The 19,334-nt window shown below is 41.0% G+C and overlaps 1 protein-coding gene across 2 annotated transcripts in view; it reads right to left on the reverse strand.

The window, feature by feature from the left end:
- TOX (thymocyte selection associated high mobility group box) overlaps window positions 1-19,334 on the reverse strand; it is a 298,681-nt gene that overhangs the window by 115,973 nt on the left and 163,374 nt on the right. For both annotated transcript variants that reach the window (XM_030859692.2, XM_030859691.2), the window contains one exon: window positions 18,328-18,570. In XM_030859692.2, the coding sequence (XP_030715552.1) occupies window positions 18,328-18,570 (243 nt within the window). The remainder of the gene's footprint in view (window positions 1-18,327; window positions 18,571-19,334) is intronic.

Here is a 19,334-nt window from a genome sequence, read left to right on the forward strand (position 1 = left end):
TACACGCTCAATACCTCTAATTACTCCAAAATGAGTGTGGATTTCACTACACAACAAGCATTCTTTTCCTGACTAGATTCCTAGAGGCAGAAATGGGAGAGAAAAAGAGAAGTTCCAAACTGTCTTCTGACCTTCTCTATACACTTTGTAAATACTTATGCAAATTATTTGCCAATCTACCAGATCTTAGCAAAACTTTTTGACGTGAAAATTTTGTAATTGTTTTTCAAAATTAGGTCATTAAAGTCTTTCTAAACACCTCTTGGCCTCTTTAAATCTCTGAAAGAAGTTATGTTTTCAGTTTTCAAAGCTACTTGACTACATATATTTTTATCTAAATGTTTATACTTTAAAAGTATGTTAAGTCCAACCAACCACATAACTTTCATTATTTTGATGTTACATGAGCTACACCCCCCCAGATTTTATTATTTTGAGGGATTAGAATCAGACACCTTGGGATGGGAAGAATTCTGTGTCAGTCTCTCAGTGCCTCATTTCCCTCCCTGCTGGATTAGAGAATTCTGCAGGCTGACTCCATCTAAGGCGTCTGAGATGGGAACAGTAGCTGTTCTTAGTTTAGGATCTTCCTAAATGAAGGAGCTATGTAAATGCCTGTTAACCATGGGATAATCCATATGGCTTAGACATCAGTCTTCCTGGTGTCTCAGTGATTTGTATGTTCTCTTGGAATTGTCCCAACTAAGTGCTTTACAAATTTGAGGTTCCCAGGATTGACGTTTAGGAGGAAGAAGCCAGAGAGGAAGGGAAAGATAAGGTACGAAATATATTCTAATCATTACAAATGAGCACACTTACACAGTTAGAGTGTGTGTAATAAGTGTGTGTGTGTGTGTGTGTGTGTGTGTGTAGACATACATATACACATACCAAGCTGCTCTTGCACCCGCTACTGTGGAATCCCTGTTACATTAGGACAGCAAGTGTGAACTTCCCTGGACTCTTCAATTTCTTAAGGACTCGCTTAATCCAGCAGATACAACACTGAGTGCACACGCACTCACTTGCCAACTGCTGCAGGGGTGTCTCCTCCGACAGCGCTTCAAGACGCGCAGGGTGGGGCGGGATTAGACAGCCAAGGTCTCCCACAGGGTGAGAGGCAGTGGGAGGCAGATCACCAGCTAGCCGAGCAGACTAGATAACTGGGGGGAACAGGGCTAATATTTATTAATTTCTTTTTAACATGCGAGATTTGCAGTGTTCACTCATTCCATAAAACATGGCAGAGTGATGAGAGGTGAGTGGTGGTGGTGGGGATGGGGGCAGTGCCAGTTTAGACCAGTGTTTCCGAAAGGTGACATTTGAGCTGAGAAGTGAGCGTGAAGATCTGAGTCAAGAGTATCCCCAACAGCTCGAGGGTCACTGGGTGGGAGGCGAGTGACAGAAAACCAGGGTGACTGCAGCTCAGGTAGGGGCAGAAGAGTATGAAGCAAGGCCAGCAATCTTAGGAGGGCCCTCAATGTCACGTTAAGAAACACGGAATTTCTTTTCTCTTTTGTCTTAGGTGTGATGAGAAGTCACTGAAGGGTGGCCAAGCTAATGTCTGCTACGATCGCACTGACGCTGGCGTGGAGAATGTCTGACGGGGGGATGAGAGCTAGGAGAGGAGGCCAGCGAGGATACCTCTTCCGTGATCCCGAGAGAAGACGGCACTGCAGGCCATGGCGGGAGCAGTGAAGAAGGAAGCTGTGTGGGCAGATTCCAAATACGTTTTGGAGGCACTTCAGTCAAGACTTGCTGCTCATAAACTGGACGTTTGGAGTGAGATGAAAAGATGAACCAGGTTTTGAGGCTGAACACCCGGGGTGGACGGTGATTCAGCTCACATGGTACATACTCAGGGAAACTCCCTCGCTCCAAACACGCCTTCCCCAAATTCTCCCTGTTAATAATCATTTCTCGAGATCCTATTCTAACTCTACCCCTATTAGGTAGCCTTCCTCGGTTCCTCATGTCATTTTACAACTCTGTGACAGTAAGCGCCATGCTTTGAAATGCTGGATGACTTTTTAAGTATGAAACTCAATTGTTTTTCTAGACACTTGAGGGCAGGAACTGTTCCCGTATCATTTTTGCATCCTCAACATCAACATGCTCAGGGTCTCACATATAGTCACTGGAACTGAAATTTCAGTGTCCCCAGGACAGTCCCAGTTTTAGGCCTAATCATTATTAGTTAGGTGCTTTACTCTCAAAACCGTGTTGGTTTGAATGATAAATTATATGGTCATCCTACCTATGGTAGATGCCCAATACTACCTAATTATTCTAAGACTCAAGGCCTATGTATATGAATGCAACACAAAGAGGAAAAATTGGGGCTCAATTTTAGACTCTGCCAGAGTCCAAAAGAATGAATTTTCTGATAAAGAATCCAACCAAAAAGCAAAGACACTTAGTACTGCCGAAATGTGATCTCTGTCTGCCTACAAAGAGGAAGTGGAATGCAAAACGAGCTGCAGATATTCGAAGACCTTCGGGCCTCAAGCATCTTGCTATTTTAGGTAAACGTGCATTTTTGGTATTGTAATTCTGTGATTTTCCATTGACATATGAAGTTGCAAAGATGGAAGAAGGGATCTCCAGATTGTACAGTATGTGTTAGAGTCGTTCTCACCTCTATTTTTAAATTAAGCAGCAATAGGAAGGGTTTGAAATGAAACTCCCTGATACTGTCAACAGGATTATTGTCATAAACATTTGATCAAATATTCTCAAGGCAAAGGACCTATAACCAGGTTTATTCCTTGTCAAAACATTTGTTTGCCCTCTCGTGGACATAACCCTAATCACTTTCTCATCTCCTGCATTTTATGCCTGAGTGGCCGTCTTCTTCACAACTTGGACCAAGAGCGCCTTGGGCAAGATTCTTCTATCCTGGGTAGAATGCAGCCCTGCACTCATGCAGGTGCTTACCCAATCAACTGTAATAAGAAGAACCCATGATTTTGTGCATCATAAAGTTGTCATCCAGGGGCCTGAGGAAACCCTTTTGTGATCCACGATTCAGAGTTACGTGCATTTGTCTCCCAGTAGATGTTTGATATTTTCTCATCAGTAATATATTTTTCTCAGTATTTTGATAGATTGCCCAGGGAGATTTAATTCCTAATTTCATCTTTTCTGGCCTCTGCAGGAAGCTGTATACTGTAGTCATTTCTTTTCTGTTTACTTTGCCTGTGTTTTTTGGAATAGTTTCAGTGTTTCATTTCGTATCATAGGGTCACTAGAGAATGGCGCGAGAACATGTGAGGACAGCTGAGTTCCTCCCCTTCCTTTCTGTACAGCGCTTTACTGGCAAGAAGAACCCTGCAGATTCCACATGTGGAGGTGCCCCGTCCACAGCCACAGCCACAGCCCATGTCCCGCGGCCCTTTCACCCTTAACACCAAAGCTTTCGATGGCAAGTCACATGAGAAGATTACCTCCAACTCTTCAAAGTAACCATGCTTTACAGCCTCAGAATCTATTATTTTTTCTTTCTTTTTTTTGTCTTTTCTTGAAGTATAGTTGAGGTACAATATTAAATAAGTTACAGGTGTACAGTACAGTGATTCACAATTTTAATGGTTATATTCCATTTATAGTTATTATAAAATATTGGCTATAGAATCTATTATCTTTTTAATTTAAAAAAGCTAAAATTTTAAATATGAATAAGAAAGCATTACTTTGCAAATCATATCAGTAACATATAGTATAACATTTAATTGTCTTAATAAAACCTCACATGAGAATTAAGGAAATCCCAATATTAAGGTACATTCAAAAGAAACAGATGTTTATCACCTGTTTAGAATTTACTGTGTGAGAACCTATGATGATTGCCTTACTTGTACTATGTCATTTAATCTTCACAACAAGAGAAACACACTCTATTGCTATCTGCATTTCACAAATGGGGAACCAGCTGAAGTCCCCTGTGCCAGGTCCTGCAGGTAGGAAGGGTCTATCTTCTTCTTCTTTATTTATTTATTTATTTTTTTTTTTTTGCGGTACGCGGGCCTCTCACTGTTGTGGTCTCTCCCGTTGCGGAGCACGGGCTCTGGACGCGCAGGCTCAGCGGCCATGGCTCACGGGCCCAACCGCTCCGCGGCATGTGGGATCCTCCCGTACCGGGACAAGAACCCGTGTCCCCTGCATCGGCAGGCGGACTCTCAACCGCTGCGCCACCAGGGAAGCCCAGGCCTATCTTCTGAATTACTGCATGAAAATGGAACTTTGAACTTAATGAGGTCATGTTTGGGATTCTCTGCCCTCAGACATCCCTGATTTCAGTACTCTTTCCATTGTACCAATGGAATGTGCTAGCATTCTAACTGTATCTTTTAAATTACCTTGTGCTCTAAGAAGTAGCTCTTTGTTATACCACATTTAAGGGACTGTTCTTCCATAGCTTATGCTCTCTGCCACTGAGGTGCCACTTTACTGTGCACGGACTATTCCAAATAGGCAAGGGTGGTGTGTCCCTTCCCCACTGCTGTGGACACTGGTTGTATGATGCATAAAAGTACTTAGTCTAAATAACTGCCCTGGTAGATCCACCCTAGACCAGATCCTGCTTGGGGAACCCCGTGGAGGCAGTTGAGTGCCTGGGCTCACTCGGATCGTGAATCACTGTGGAGATCTCACTAAGTGCCGACATGTTCAACCTTCCAGCCCCTCATCCGAGATAACTACGTGTGGCGTCTGCAGGCAGAGTAAGTTGCCAGCCAGTCTCTGGCCCCACGAGGGCATCTCCAGAGCACTGCTCGCAGGAGCTGGGATGTTCCACAGGCTGGGTGAGAAGCAGGAGGCTGCTGACGTGGAGAGCTCTGAAGCCCGCATTCTGACCCCACCGCCCTTCATGGATTGAGCGTCCTCATTCGCACCCTGGGGTTGACGGGGAGGGCCCTCAGCTCGTGGGGGGCATCTGAGCACACTGCTCCTTTGGGACTTGGCCTGTCAGGATGCTTTTGTGACCCTGGCCACATTAATTTAGCATTATTGGACAGGAATGAAGAAAACCTGGTTGAAGTTTATACACAATTCACTATTTCTTTGGCTTTTATCAATTCCCTGTCATACAGAATATTCAAATTTTTATGAAGAGACAAATCAATATGAACATATCAGAAAAAGTAGCAGGAGTTTAATAAAGAGAAGGAAACACTTCTAGCTAATTTCAGATCTGCTGTCCTTGGCAAGCTGCCCAGAATTTTTACTTCTTTTATTTATAAAATAATTTAAACATCTTTGTACTTTTAAAAGTAAATTTTGTATCTTAACGATGGAGAGGAAAGAACATCTTGAAGCTGGCTGATGGTGGGTTCCTGGCACATGGCAGACAGCCCAACTACTGGTCACAGCGCAGAGCTCACAAGAACATGTCTGTTAGCATAGCCTGCTGCCCCCTGAGGCGTTAACACCGCCTTCCTCACGGAGGACTTAAGAATATAAATTTCTGGATTTTTGGCAAAGAGCTAATATTTTTCATTAGCTGGAATGCTAATTTATTCAACATGATGACTAGAAAATGTACTTAAACTGTTAGGTACTAGAGATATTAATCTTGTATCTCACTTAATCCCCCAAACCACATGGTGTTGTAAATACTGTTGTCATACCATTTTTTTCCTGTTACAGAGAAGGAAACTGAGAGTCAAAGAGATCCAGTGATTTGTCAAAGTTACCAGCTAGAATTCCAAGCCCACCCTTTTTTCATTGGACTATAAGATCTCTCTTTTCCTCTGCTCACTCTCTGATTATATTATTTCAGCAAGGTAAACATGAAGTGAGCTTATATTGTTAGAAAAAAAGAGGGCAGAATTGGGAATGTCGTCTGGCTGGCACAGCTGGTGTGAGCGGTGACGGCGTCAAGTCCATCAGAAACCTCCACGGGGGGACGGAGAGAACCGGAGGCCCCATTAAGCCTTTCAGTGCAGAGTCATCAAGCCCTCGCCCTGTGAGAGGCACAGCCCCTGCCTCACCAGGAAGGCAGAGTGACAAAGACCTCGGCCTGCCTGCTTCACCACCTACAGGCTGCCACCTGTGTAACCTGCCTCTGTCCACAGTCCCTCCTGGGCAAGGTAAGGATCACACCTCCCTCTCCTAGTGTGACTGTGGGGATTAAGGAGGAAACTGTGTAAAACACTTTGCCCAGGACCTGGCAAGAGCAGGTGTCCAGTGAACATCAGCACAGTAGTTCTCGGAATGAGCCAGGCAGGAAGGACACTAGTAACTAGAAGAGGAACGACAGACAGCATGAGGAAAACCCAGACAAGCAGCTGTGGGGGCTTCTGAGCGGGGGGATAGCAAACAGCTGACATGAGGCACACTGTCTGCCAGGTGCTGCTTGAGGGCTTCAGATGCCTGGACCCACTGAAGCCTCACAACCCAGGACAACGAGGCACACGAACTCACTCGCGCACAACCACAGGCAGCCAGTGAGCGGCCAGGCAGGGGCCAGGTCTGGGCTGCCTCGTCCCCTGAACCAGCGGGCGTGCCCAGTACCCACACCGCTTCTCCAGACCCAGAGGCCACTGGTTGGTTTCTGCAGGTGACTGGCACTCCCTGGACAACTTAAGGAGTGGACCGCATCTGGGAACTTGAACTTACAGAGTCTCACATCTTCCAGGTTTCATATACGTAACCCTCACCTTTCCAAGTTAACTGGCAGCTCCTGGATTCTAACACTGCACGTGACACCTAGTGGATTGGAGGCACAATGAAGACACTCCAAAAACATGTGAAGATTAGGGTGAAAAGCCAGCTAGAAGCACCCCTGCAAGGAAGGCAGTGTCTGCTGTTTGCTGGGAAACAGCCCCGTGGGCTGCCATAATCAGAAATGAGGCTGCTTTGGGGAAAGCAAGAACAGCCACAGAAACAAGAAAATACCCCAGGTAACACAGTAGCTGTTGACCAAAGGTCCCAACCTGCATCTTCCCGGTGCGGGGAATGGCCATTGCCAGCCACTGGTACTCTCATGATGGGATAAGAATCCCCAACACACACACACAATCAATACCTAAATGTGTAACTGCATATACTTATGTAGAAGGAGAGACAGAGATACATATATAGATGCGAACAGCTTACTTTTATTCTATCTGAATATAGTTACATGGTTGAGCCTGACTCGTCTGCTCATCCTGGTAATTGTTCAAGCACTGTAAGATATGTGTACCACACATTTTAAAGCATTTTCTTTAAAGCATGTTAAAGAAAATGCTTTAAAATGCTAATAGCTTTATTAGTCTTTTGATAGTCTTAATAATATAATGGTTTTAGCAATAGCCTTTATGAATCTATCATCTTAATTAAAGAGGGACTTTATTTTTCATCCAGATCATTTTCAAGTTTCATAATGTATGAAGGATTGGTCCTATCTCGATTTGGTAAGCCATTATTTACGTCTGCTGGTTAGCAGAAAATGTGATTAACTATGCATTGCATATAAAAATATGAAAAATGTTAATAGTGTAATATGTTTTGGGGCTTGAATAATATTTTATTAAAGACAATACAGATTTTGATTAAAAAACCCCCAAATCCCTTAAATGTTAATAATACTTTTCAAATGTAACAAATCTTGAGAAAGTTTTTTGCCTATCCTGAATTATAAAAAGGAGTTGAATCCTCCTTCTGTCAAATAGTACTTAGATTTCCCTGGGGAATTTGTATACTCCCTTAAATTCAGAGAAGCTCAACATATCAATTTTGTTATTGTATGTCTATCAAAATGTTAAATATATTTATTAGGTGGAGGAAAAAAAAAAGACCTGTTCTCTGGATTACTATGGCATTTGTGATATTGTAAATGATCGAGAAAAGGAAAGATGAATCGAATATTTTAACGACTGCCCCAAATGGTTAAAGAGTCTGCAGCACGTCATACCTTTTCTCCAATGAGTGTGTGTTGCTTCTGGCAGAGAAATGTATGTGAATGGCTAATCTACAACGACAAATATTATGTTCCTGTAGGTACTATTTGTCCACATAAGAGAACTCAGAACTTTCAAACTGGAAAAAACTGAAATGGAAAAAAAAACAAAACCTGCTCTTAAAATGTTCCCATATGCTCTAGATAAGAACAGTTAATGAATAATGAAGGAAGTGGTGTCTTGGAGTGAGACTGGTTCATTGTTCTCCTGAAAAGCATTTTAGACTAATTCTCCTATGATTCTATGACTAAATGGATTTATAATGCACCACTTTAATGTTAATAATCTACTCGCCCAAATCAAGCAAACAGCAAGACAAAGACTGAATCATTTTGTGATTAAAGAAAAAAATCAACACTGGTCATATGAGCCAATCTTTAACAAACATTAATTCTCCACATTGTTCCTTCTGCCCCCAAGATTTTGGGGGACTAGGCAGAAATTTGTTCCTTTAGATGTCTTGTAATTTTGCTGATAATTTTTCTCCATAAAAATAGCTCTACTCAGAAAATGAAACTGTTCATCTAAAAAAGATCAACTATACATTATAATTAATTATCAAATATATCAATTTAATAGTGGTATGGGTTAGGAATGATTAGTAGTGAGTTGATTAAGTGTTAAGACTACAAAATAGATTTAAGTTTAGGGCTCATATTCATTTAGCTAAATTGAAAGTATTACAGCAGTCTTGGTGCATTTAGACCCCACAACACATGATATTACACTTTTTTAAAAGCTGTAATATTTGTATTATTTTAGAAGACTACACAACTTAGAAGTGTCAGCAAAAAAAAAAAAAAAAAAGCAATAATGATCCTGTACTTGTCTGGGGAAAATTTTAAGGGTTCCACTGGGGACAAAGGAGTTCATTTATTGGATCAGAAATAGTTATCGAAGTCCTACTATGAGCCGAGCACTATTTATAATATCGTTATTAATGATGTCCACATGGAAGTCTGGACAGCGAAACCAAGTGAGCTCTCAGGGTGTCTAGGTCCTCTTTTCTGCAAAGAGCTTGCCAGGCAGAGGGAGAGGCAGCAGAACTTCTCCCCTCCGCCGGGGGTGGGGTGTGGGGCACGTCCTGAGTGCTAAGCTAGGGGCCAGGGAGGGAAGGCGAGAGTCGGGAAGGACACGCGTGCCTCGCTCAGCTCAGGGCCTGACTTAAGTCCAGGCTTGACCCATGAGGTGCTGTCATTCTTACTTAGGGTAGAGGGGTGAGGGTGGAACGCTCCTCGGACCCGAAACTAGGAGGAGACGCAGACAGCGCTCCTGGACGGGGGAAGGGCCGGGCGGAAGGGCCCAAGGCAGGAAGCACACATCCTACGGAGCCTTCAGGTATACGATTTCTCTCCTGAACAGGCTTCCTTTCTCACTTGCTGTTTATTCTTCTCACTCCCACCTCTTTTTCCTCTAGGCTCTGTGTTGCTTTTCCCCAATTCCCCCTCAACACTCTAGGAAATATTTTATTAACAACTGGAGGGTGCAGCTAGTGACTGAAACTTCATTGCCAGGACCTGGGGAGTCTTGCTTATGGGCCTACTTAGAACCTATTTGTCCAAGGACAATTAGTAGCGCATAGCTATATTTTTCTTCCCTCTCTTTGTTTGCCAAGTGCTATTTAAATAATGGATACCCAGCCAGAAAAAAAAGATGCCTTGAAGAGTAACACCATGGTGTCCTTCCCAGATGTTTGCCTTTAGGATGAGAAATGAGTTACACAGAAACAAGATGGGGAATTGCTGGCTAGATACCAATACAGTAAGGGACACATGCTGTGGGAGTGATCGATGGTTCAAAAATCAAATATGTCAGCAATCGATGATGCTATTAAAGAGACTACCGTAAAATGTCCATGTGGGGACAGAGAAGTATTTGAAAAATTCAGAAATTAATCTGCAACCTCAGGCAATGTCTGGAGCTCTGCCTCCCATCGTGGTCGGCATTCCTTAAAATCACAAATTAAAAAACAAATAGTTAATTTGATGTAAAAGTTGAAAAATATGACCTCTGAGGAAAGGTTAAAGGAATTGGGGTTATTTGGGCCAGGTAAAGCACAACTGCAGGACTGACTTAATAATGTCAAAATACTTGAAATCAACTGTTCTTCAAGCATTCAGATGTCTGAAGCGGACACAGCAGAGTGAAAGTGCAGTAAGATACTTCAGTTTAACTTTAATAAGGAACTTCCTGGAAGGAATCTAAATCTCTTACTGCAATTTAACTTAACATTACAAGGTTAATTAAACACAAACAGACTACCAAGGAAAGCTGTGGAATCTTGGCTCTTGGATCGAAAACCACGTATCCTAACTGGTTTAGGTTTACTTCTGTCTGGAATTAAGAGACTGGATTGAATAACTCCCCGAGTCTGCTTACAGTATATTATATAACTGGTCTTATAGCTTTCTGATTTCTTCCGTGCATGGGCGAGGCACTGATCCACATGAACACTAGGGGTGAAGGAAAAGTACAGCAAGCCCTACATACAACGTGAATCTTGAGTTTTTGTACTTGGCATAAGAAAGGAGAAGTGTTATTTTTACATTGACTCCTTTCCTGAACACTATTAAGGAGAGCTCTAGTTTGAAACAATATTTTATTACAGCACTAAAAGATAGTCCCAAACCATTAGCATACTGAGTCCACTGAACTACTTATCAATACTACATTCAAAGTAGTCTGTTTTGAGCAAAGAAAGGGCTTAAGTAGAGCTTAACAACTAACCGCCACCAACGCTTATTTTTAGCCTTATTAGGAATCTGACATTAAAAAAAAAAACCCAAACCACACACTTTTATTATATATGGTAAAAAAAAAAGAACAAAAAAACAGCCCATTTTTTTCACAGTATTACAGTGGTTTAATACATTGCTCTCATGTGCTGCAATATTCAAAAAAGGATAATTTGTGAAAAAAATGGCTATAACTGCTAAACATTTAATGAATTATGGTATAATTCTAAATAATTATTCTTCGTCTTTTTTCTTCTGTCAAAGTGGGCAAAATCATTTCTTTTTATTGCTTTTCTCTCCCTATTTTTTAAAGAAAGAAACAAACCAGGGTGACATCCATTCCATTTTAAGCTAATGCTTCTATCATTTCATATCTGAATGGGGCTGACATCATCAGCTCCTTCGTGTCCCAAAAGATACTTAGCTCTAGTCCACTGTTAGATAATTTATGCATTACATGAAATAAGATATCTCCAGATTTTGAAAATATTTATTTTAAAAACAGCAATCAAATTGTGTGTAATCACATTTTCTGCCTGGCTTTGAAAGCTACATTATTCAATATGCCAGTGGTCCTTTCCATCATGGCGACATATTAGCAATTCATGCTGCTCTAATACATCTGACTTCCTTGATGTACAGCACTCCCTACAGACCCAGAGAAACATTCCTCCTTCAGTTCCGTGTGTCCTGCGCAGTACCTACCGAAGTGATGGTTGTCAAAACAGTTGTACAGTGGCCTTTGAGTGCAAGGTGTGCCATGACTGAAAGCTTCAAATGACAATAAATCTGAGTATATACATTATGCTTGCTTTTGTTGCCTGGAAAAACTAAGGCATTCGGGAAATAAACCCCCCAATTTTATTGCCTTTTAGCATTTTTTTCCATTTTAAACTCCAGAACTGGAAATTTGAAGCATTCAAAGAAATTGAAATCTCCTTTGTTGCATTTTTCATTGTAAATTTTCTATACTGTGTCATTAGGAACCACACTCTACAAAAAGCCCAGGTTCTAAATGAATCCTTTCTGTGAGGCCATTCTAAAACTTTGCACGGTTTTTCTTTGTATGAAAGAGCTTCTGTTGCCTGCACAAAGAACAAGCGATCACCACATATATCGGCCAGGCAGGAGCCTTCGATGACTTTATACAAGGTTGCATTTTGCCTTTTACCAGTCCATGGTGAAACCCAGCAGTGAATGTGCCAGGGTGGAGAGAAAAAGGAGAGGCTCTTGATTTCAGTTTGTACGAATCAAAAAATTGTTCTTAAACCATGAATACTTAATATGAACATTTTCTTATTTTACCCTTCTCCCAAAATAGCTCTGTAGTTTCTTTTTAACAACATGAAAACAACATCACTTTATTCTTAATGGCAGAATAATATTTTCCACTCAAAAGAAATGTTCTGTCCAACAGGTTCAAATATCTTAATAACCGATTAGGTTTTGGGGTGGGGGGACAGGTAAAACACTGAGAATCTTGTCCAAGTGATGGTGGGAAAAATGACTAAGTAACTAAAGTGACAAGTTGAGAGAGTCGTGACTCTGGATCATAGTTGTGTGGTCGATAGAGAATGAATCATAGGAAAATGCCAGCCCTGGAAAGGGCCTCAGAGATCAACTAGTTTTGTGGTTTTATGTCTTCTTTGGGGGCAGAATCCTATGTTCAAGGGAATTTTTACAAGAAACGTGAACGAGTGAAATGAATCAGCGCAACAGCGCTCTGGCTGATTCCTGGCTTCCCCTGGCTCCGCCTGATCTAGTCCAACCCCACTGGTTACAGACAGGGTGCAGCGAATTGTCCATGGTTAACAAACTTATCCCAGGCAGGGCCTGGCCTTTCAGACTCTCATTCCAGTGCTCTTCTAACCAGATTCCACTCTTGGAAAAGCACAGGCGGTCAATTATCCACTATCAAAATAACTCAGGAATTTTGAGAGAAATGGAACTCTTGCATATTGGGTCGTGAGTGGCTGTTTAACTTGGACCTAGAGAATCAGAACTAGTTGGCACTTGTTCAACAGTATATACTAATAGAAATTCGACACTGTTTTATAGCCTGGTCTTGGAAAATATGGACTTTAAGACAATGGAATCTTTTTTCAAGTGCCAGAAACCTTACTTTTTGCAGGAGTCCTGACTGACTACTGACACATAAAATGGCACAGGGAAGAATGTACAAAAAGGAAGTGGTGGGAAATTTGGGAAGGAAAAACTGTCACCCTGTGTATGTTTCACCCCTGTATATGTTTATGGCAAGTTTCAGAAGGCAATCTAGATTTTCTACCCTGGTGACCTCTTTATCAGAAAGGGGTTCCCACTGAATATATCTATAGCACCTACTGTGTGACAGGCACTACTTTACAGATATTAACTACGTTAATGCTACAACAGTATGGGATTAAGTGTCTTATTATACCTATTTTATAGGTAAGGAAACTGAGGCACAAAAAGGTTATGTAAGTTGCTCAGTGTCATGCAGCTGGTTTAGGTCTGTGCCAGGATTTGAACTGCGGTAGCTGTGGTCCAAAGATGTCAGTTTTAATCAAAATGATGTGTAAGAACACTCAGTAGAAGGTAAAGACTTCTTTGGTGACTAGCAGGCTTATTGCTTTTTTTTCTTTTTTTGGACAGATGTGAAGAAGATTAAGGATTTAAGTATAAATAACTCTTTAGGAAAATCTTCTCTCATGTATTTTAACTTCTGCAAAAGAGTTATACGTACACAGTCTTGCTTTTTACATTTTTTTTAGCAAACATATAATAATACTTCCTATGTGCCAACCAATGGTCTAAGCAATTTTTAAATATTCATTTCACTCCATGAGGTAAGGACGATAATTTATCCTTGTTTTTCAGGTAAGGAAGCTGGGGTATTCACTGGTTGAGCCACAGAGCAAGTCTCTTAAGTACCCTGAATCTCCATTTTTCATTTGTAATATTGGGATAATAATACTCACTCAGATATTGATTTCTAATTACGGACTAAATTTTTTACATCTAATATATTAGAAATTTGTTGGTAATGCTTATAACCAGTAAAACTGTATCACTTATGTTGCCAGTGGGGATAAGAAACAGGTAGATATAAGAAAATTTAAATTTAAAATAAATTTTCAGAAAAGATTATATATTATACAAAACAGCAACATATATAACATATAATAATGCATGTATGTTAAACATTACAATAACCTCTAAAATATATACAATATCTAAATGAGAATTAAAATATTTTCACCTATTTGATCCATTCAGATTCTAAAATTCCATCATGTGAAAATACTAACACAAAGATCTGAGCACCCTACTAACAGAAAAAGTCTCAGCTTTAATAACACTGAAGAGCTTCTGGAAGACAAAATTGACGACAGTTGATCCTATACATAAATCTACCTAGGGTGGCTCATACTTACAAGATTTTAAAATCTACAGCAAGTTCATTATTTAGAATCCGCAAGTGTCAGCTTTTATTGGTTGTTCCCAAACTGTAGGTGACCTTGAAAGGAGTTATCAGAAACAGCCCTGCAATTTCTAGGTGGGAAGCTTTTACTTCCTGATTCTGTAGCCATTATTTCCTCATCTATATGAACACTGATAACCTAAATTGTGCACTATTCCATTTCATACATATGTCATAAATATAGGGGCTTCCCTGGTGGCTCAGTGGTTAAGAATCTGCCTGTCAATGCAGGGGACACGGGTTCGAGCCCTGGTCCGGGAAGATCCCACATGCCGCGGAGCAACTAAGCCCATGCGCCCCACTACTGAGCCTGTGCTCTAGAGCCCACGAGCCACAACTACTGAGCCCACGCACCACAACTACTGAAGCCCGCACGCCTAGAGCCCGTGCTCTGCAACAAGAAAAGCCACTGCAATGAGAAGCCCGCACACCGCAACGAAGAGTAGCCCCCGCTCGCCTCAACTAGAGAAAGCCTGTGTGCAGCAAGGAAGACCCAATGCAGCCAGAAGTAATAAATAAATAAAAAATAAATAAACTTATTAAAAAAATATATATATATATATATGTCAACAACTGATAAACCAATCAATCATCTGGTTAAATTTTGTGATCACGTTATACACGAGCAAAGTTGCTGGGAAAGAGTTTTAGTCAGTTTTTATAAAGACACATGAAAAAAGTATCTTATAGACCTAAAGTTACTTCAAAGAAAATAATCCTTAGCCCTTTTTAAATATAAAATATGGCAATATGAAGGGTTGTTCATCTTCAGATTCACTGATTTGGGAATGATGTGCAAACAACTTAAGAGCTCGTATTTCTTCTCACTGTCACCACCCTGTGTGTCTTCACACTCCTTGCCTGAGTTACAGCAACAGAGGGCTCCTCAGACCCTACACAACTCCAGTTTCCTGCCACTGCGATCCCTCCAGAGAGATGCCAGAAGGGTTTTCCTATGACACTGCTTTCATAATGCTTTTGCCTTGAGCGAAAACAGCCAGTGGTTTCTTAGACTCCATCATATCAAGCCCACAGTCCTTAGTGATTTTTGAAACCTTTTGTCAAATCTCCTAACTTAAAATATCCAGCCTGCTTTTCAAATGCTCTCTCTCCTAGACGCCTTTTCTTTCCTTTCTGTTTGTCTAAATCGAAACCATCTTTCAAGACATGACTGCCGTCCTACCTTTTCCACTAAGTTTTATAAACTACCCAAACCAGATGACTATAATCTCTTCCAACCAGGATTCCTACTGGGTTCACGGCCAGTAAAATTGTGTTTGGCCCTTCTCCTGTCTCTAACTGCTTGATGTTTCACTCAAACTGTTTCATACTTGGTTACGTTTTTTCTGTAGTTTACAAGCTCCTGAAGCACACTGACCGTATTTTATCAATCATTTGAGCCCTTTCGAACATTTAGAGCACAGAAGGCATTTAAAATGTACACACTGATGAGTGGCATTCTAAACACATGATAGCTCAAAATAAGACTGGAGATGCCCCTTGTTTCTCAAAGGAATTAGTAGACTCCAGTAAAGTTGGCCTTTCCAACTTTATTAAATTTCTATTGCAACTTTGCAGTATTATCAAACTCTGGCTCTCGCAATCCAGTCAGAGACCCAAGCCTTGAAAAAGGACTCTTAAAACAAATTTCATCTCCAAATGTACTTTCTTCAAGACCGCGCTGGCTTAAAAAATGGGTTTCCTGTAGATTTAATGTTAAATCAACATAATTAACTGGACCTATGCTCTCCAGGATAGTAGCCACTAGGTACATGTTGCTACCTTAAATGTAATTAAAATACAATAAAATAAAAATCAGTCTTTCAGTCACACTAGCCACATTTAAAGTGTTCCATAGCCAATGACTATTGCTACTGGACAGCATGCGTAACAGAAAAGCCATCCTCACAGGAAGCTCTACTGGACAGTGCTGAGGCCTATCCAAAGTCTCGCCAAAACTTAGTATGTTGGGGCAGCTTTTTACCGACAGCGTAAAATGCTCGGACCAGTGCTGTGAGAGGCAAACTAGACGTCCACCTCAGAATACGGTTTGGAGGTACTGGGAAGTCTCACCATCCTATGAAAAACCCAAATAGACTCACTGTGCCAAGAACTGGAATGGAAATTAGAGCTTCACTCGCTTAGTTTAGGCTGAACAGGGACCCTCTGCCTTGTAAAGTGTGAAAAGTTCGAAGGGAAATACCATGTTGATGGGAAAATACCGAAGTCCGGTTTCTGACAGTGGGTTGGGCGGAAAGGAGCATAAAGAATTAGGATGGGCAGAGGCTCCTGACGAGGAAGGAGGGAAGCGTAGTAGAGGAAGGGCCTAGAAGGTGGTGCTACACAGCTGCGACTAGATCCAGTCCCGAGCACATCATCTGAGGGTGGAGTGACTTAGCAAGGGTGGCAAAACTGGGAAAATTCCAGGTGCATGTATGCTGAGGTTGCATAAGCATCTCTTAAAGAGTGAATGGCGAATTGGGAGGGTCCTGGAATGCTAAGAAGGCAAATTATATAAAAGAAAAAGGGTTTTGAGACTAAAACTATATAACTGAGTATCTCATTATCCTCCTGTGGCCCAACTTCATTAGCACATGAGGAAGAAGCATAGAGGACAAAACTGGTATTTTATGTGCTGTGTTCGTCCTTCCTCTCCTTCTCAGTGAACAGGGAAGTCTATAAAGCATGACATGGACACCTTATTGGCTCATGAGCTGGGTCTGAAGGCTTAGCCCCAAAGAGGAATAGGCACGTGATTTTTCAAGGTCACTACTTTGAAGTACAACATTCATCAGAGTTACACACTTAGCATGTTTTCTAAAAAATCCATCTTCCATTTTATGAAGCCACGGTTAATACTCTTAGCATAAATCTATACAGGTGGAGAATCATCTAAAAACCGGGACAACGGTGTCGAGTTTTTTGCTCCTGCTGGTGCTGGGAACAAGTCCTCCCCTCTTGTCCACCCAGCTAGCTGCCGGTTCTGAGGAGAATTCTATACCCTACCATGGCCTGTGACATTAGGCTCAGGGCTTCATTCCCCCAAAACTACTATGGGATCTCTTTCCACTCTCCTTTTGCCCCCCTTTCTGTTCATGATTAACAGAAAAACCTTCTTGTGAAGTCATTCAAGCTAGAGATACATCACCAAATGATTTAGGTAAGTGATAACATGAAACGCTTTCCTATCAGAAACAACATAAGATGAGCAAGTTAATCGATTTGTTCATTGTGAACATGACAGAACTGTTCAGTGGCTTATAAAAATGACAACAGAGATGGTTGGACTGTTAAGTGATTGAACAACGCAAACCAAAGAACGCTCATTAGAAGTCACTGTTAACCTGAGAGAGAGTTTCATTACATGGTAGAAAGCTCTGCCCTTGGCCATATACTACTGACGATATTCTCTACTCCTTGAGATATAGACAGAGAAATTATTAAGGTTTTAGATGACATAAAAATCAGACAGAAAGATTTTATGATGTCAGTATTTCTCAAGCATGGGATACTCGTTAAAAATACAGACTCTTGGACTTCCTGGGTAGGGGCTGGGCATTCAGTTTTTGCTAGTCTTCTGGGTGATACATAGTCTCACTTAATTCGAGAAGTGTAGAACATCAGAAGATTCAAAGTGACGAACAAAGTCCAAGAGACAGAAACACTTCAGTAGAGATAAATTTTGATCACCCAAATTATACCTTCAAAATAAAGATGAAAATTGTTTTCTTGCTTTCCTATTATATAAATTGGTAGAATTTGAGAGCAGAAAATAGGGCAGCAACCAACTTACACAGCAGTTCCTAGAAGAAGTGGGGATCTTGCTTGTGGTGAAGAATCCTGCACTAGATGAGATGTGGCACCTTTATGATAACTTTTTATCTAAAAGTTAACAAGACATTTTGACCATATGACCACACATTCAGTGTCAAATAGTATTTAGGACTTTGAGTTATAAATATGAGTGATCAAACATGTAATTAATTGATTTTGCCTTGACTTAAATGGAAAATGGAAAATTGCTTTAGGATTTTACAGGATTTATGGATTTAGGATTTCATAGCTAAAAACGATTCTAGTTTCAGAAAGCCACGTTACGATGATTGAAAGATTCTCACGTTAATTTCGACCTTGTCCTCGCTGTGTCCCCTGCTCCCCCACCACCAATCAGTCAGCAGACCCTTACCACAGAAATGGAGTTGGGAAGCAGCGCTCCGTCCTGTCCCAGCATATTGGAGACGGTGATTTCAGGTAGGTCCATGTTTTGTGGATGAAACGGTAGCAGGCCATTATGGTTCATTGGGTGACACAGAGAGTGGTAACCAGGTTCGACCTCATTCAGGTGCACCAGCGAGTGGTCGGGGAGGGAAGGAGGAGTGATGGGTGGAATGTTAAAGTCTTCGCTTTCCAGGCTTGGACCAGGGTAGGACTGAAAAGACAATGGTGATATTGATGCAAATTATCATCCCCTTCTTTTCATCATGGTGAACAAACACACATGACCCTTTCAGATATTATTACAAGCATCATTAAGGATTTGGCAAAGACACTGCAAACACTCAGATTATCCTGCTGCAATTTCTCTATCATGCATGGAAGAAAATTGCCTCGAAGGCATAGCCACTTCTTGTATAAAGAGTGCCACCATTAAGAAGTTTTATTGTTCCAAGAAGCTGAAATCAAACAGATTTCAAAGGTCCCATTAAAATGCTCCAGAGTTGTAATCTGGCTGAATACCTTTTTTCATGGGAATTGTGGGGAAGGAAAGGCAATTTATAAAATTAATATTTGATCAAACATGTTTCGTAGGGCTCCCTACTGCTCAGATCATGAGATGTAATAAAATGAATTCCAGAAGTTCTAAGGCAATTGCTTCTGGGTTTTGAAGAGCTACATGCTCACAACTGACAAAAAAAGTTGGTAAAGCAGTAGCTTAACCATGTTGCATAAGTGTGACTTCAGAGAAAGTGTCATATATGAAGATAATGCCATTAAAAGCTATTTTTATCATGAAGATCATGCCATCAAAATAAAAATGAAGATGGCTTTCTTGATTTCTGACTATTCACATTTATTTGATCTACCCCTAGAAGGCAGTAAATAATTTTGTAATCATTTAAATGCGGTTCGGCCAATTTTGAAAGACAAAATTACACAAATATCATTATAATACTAATTTAGGAATAAAAGTCA

The sequence above is a fragment of the Globicephala melas genome, chromosome 17, assembly GCF_963455315.2.
Source record: "Globicephala melas chromosome 17, mGloMel1.2, whole genome shotgun sequence".
NCBI lineage: Eukaryota > Metazoa > Chordata > Mammalia > Artiodactyla > Delphinidae > Globicephala > Globicephala melas.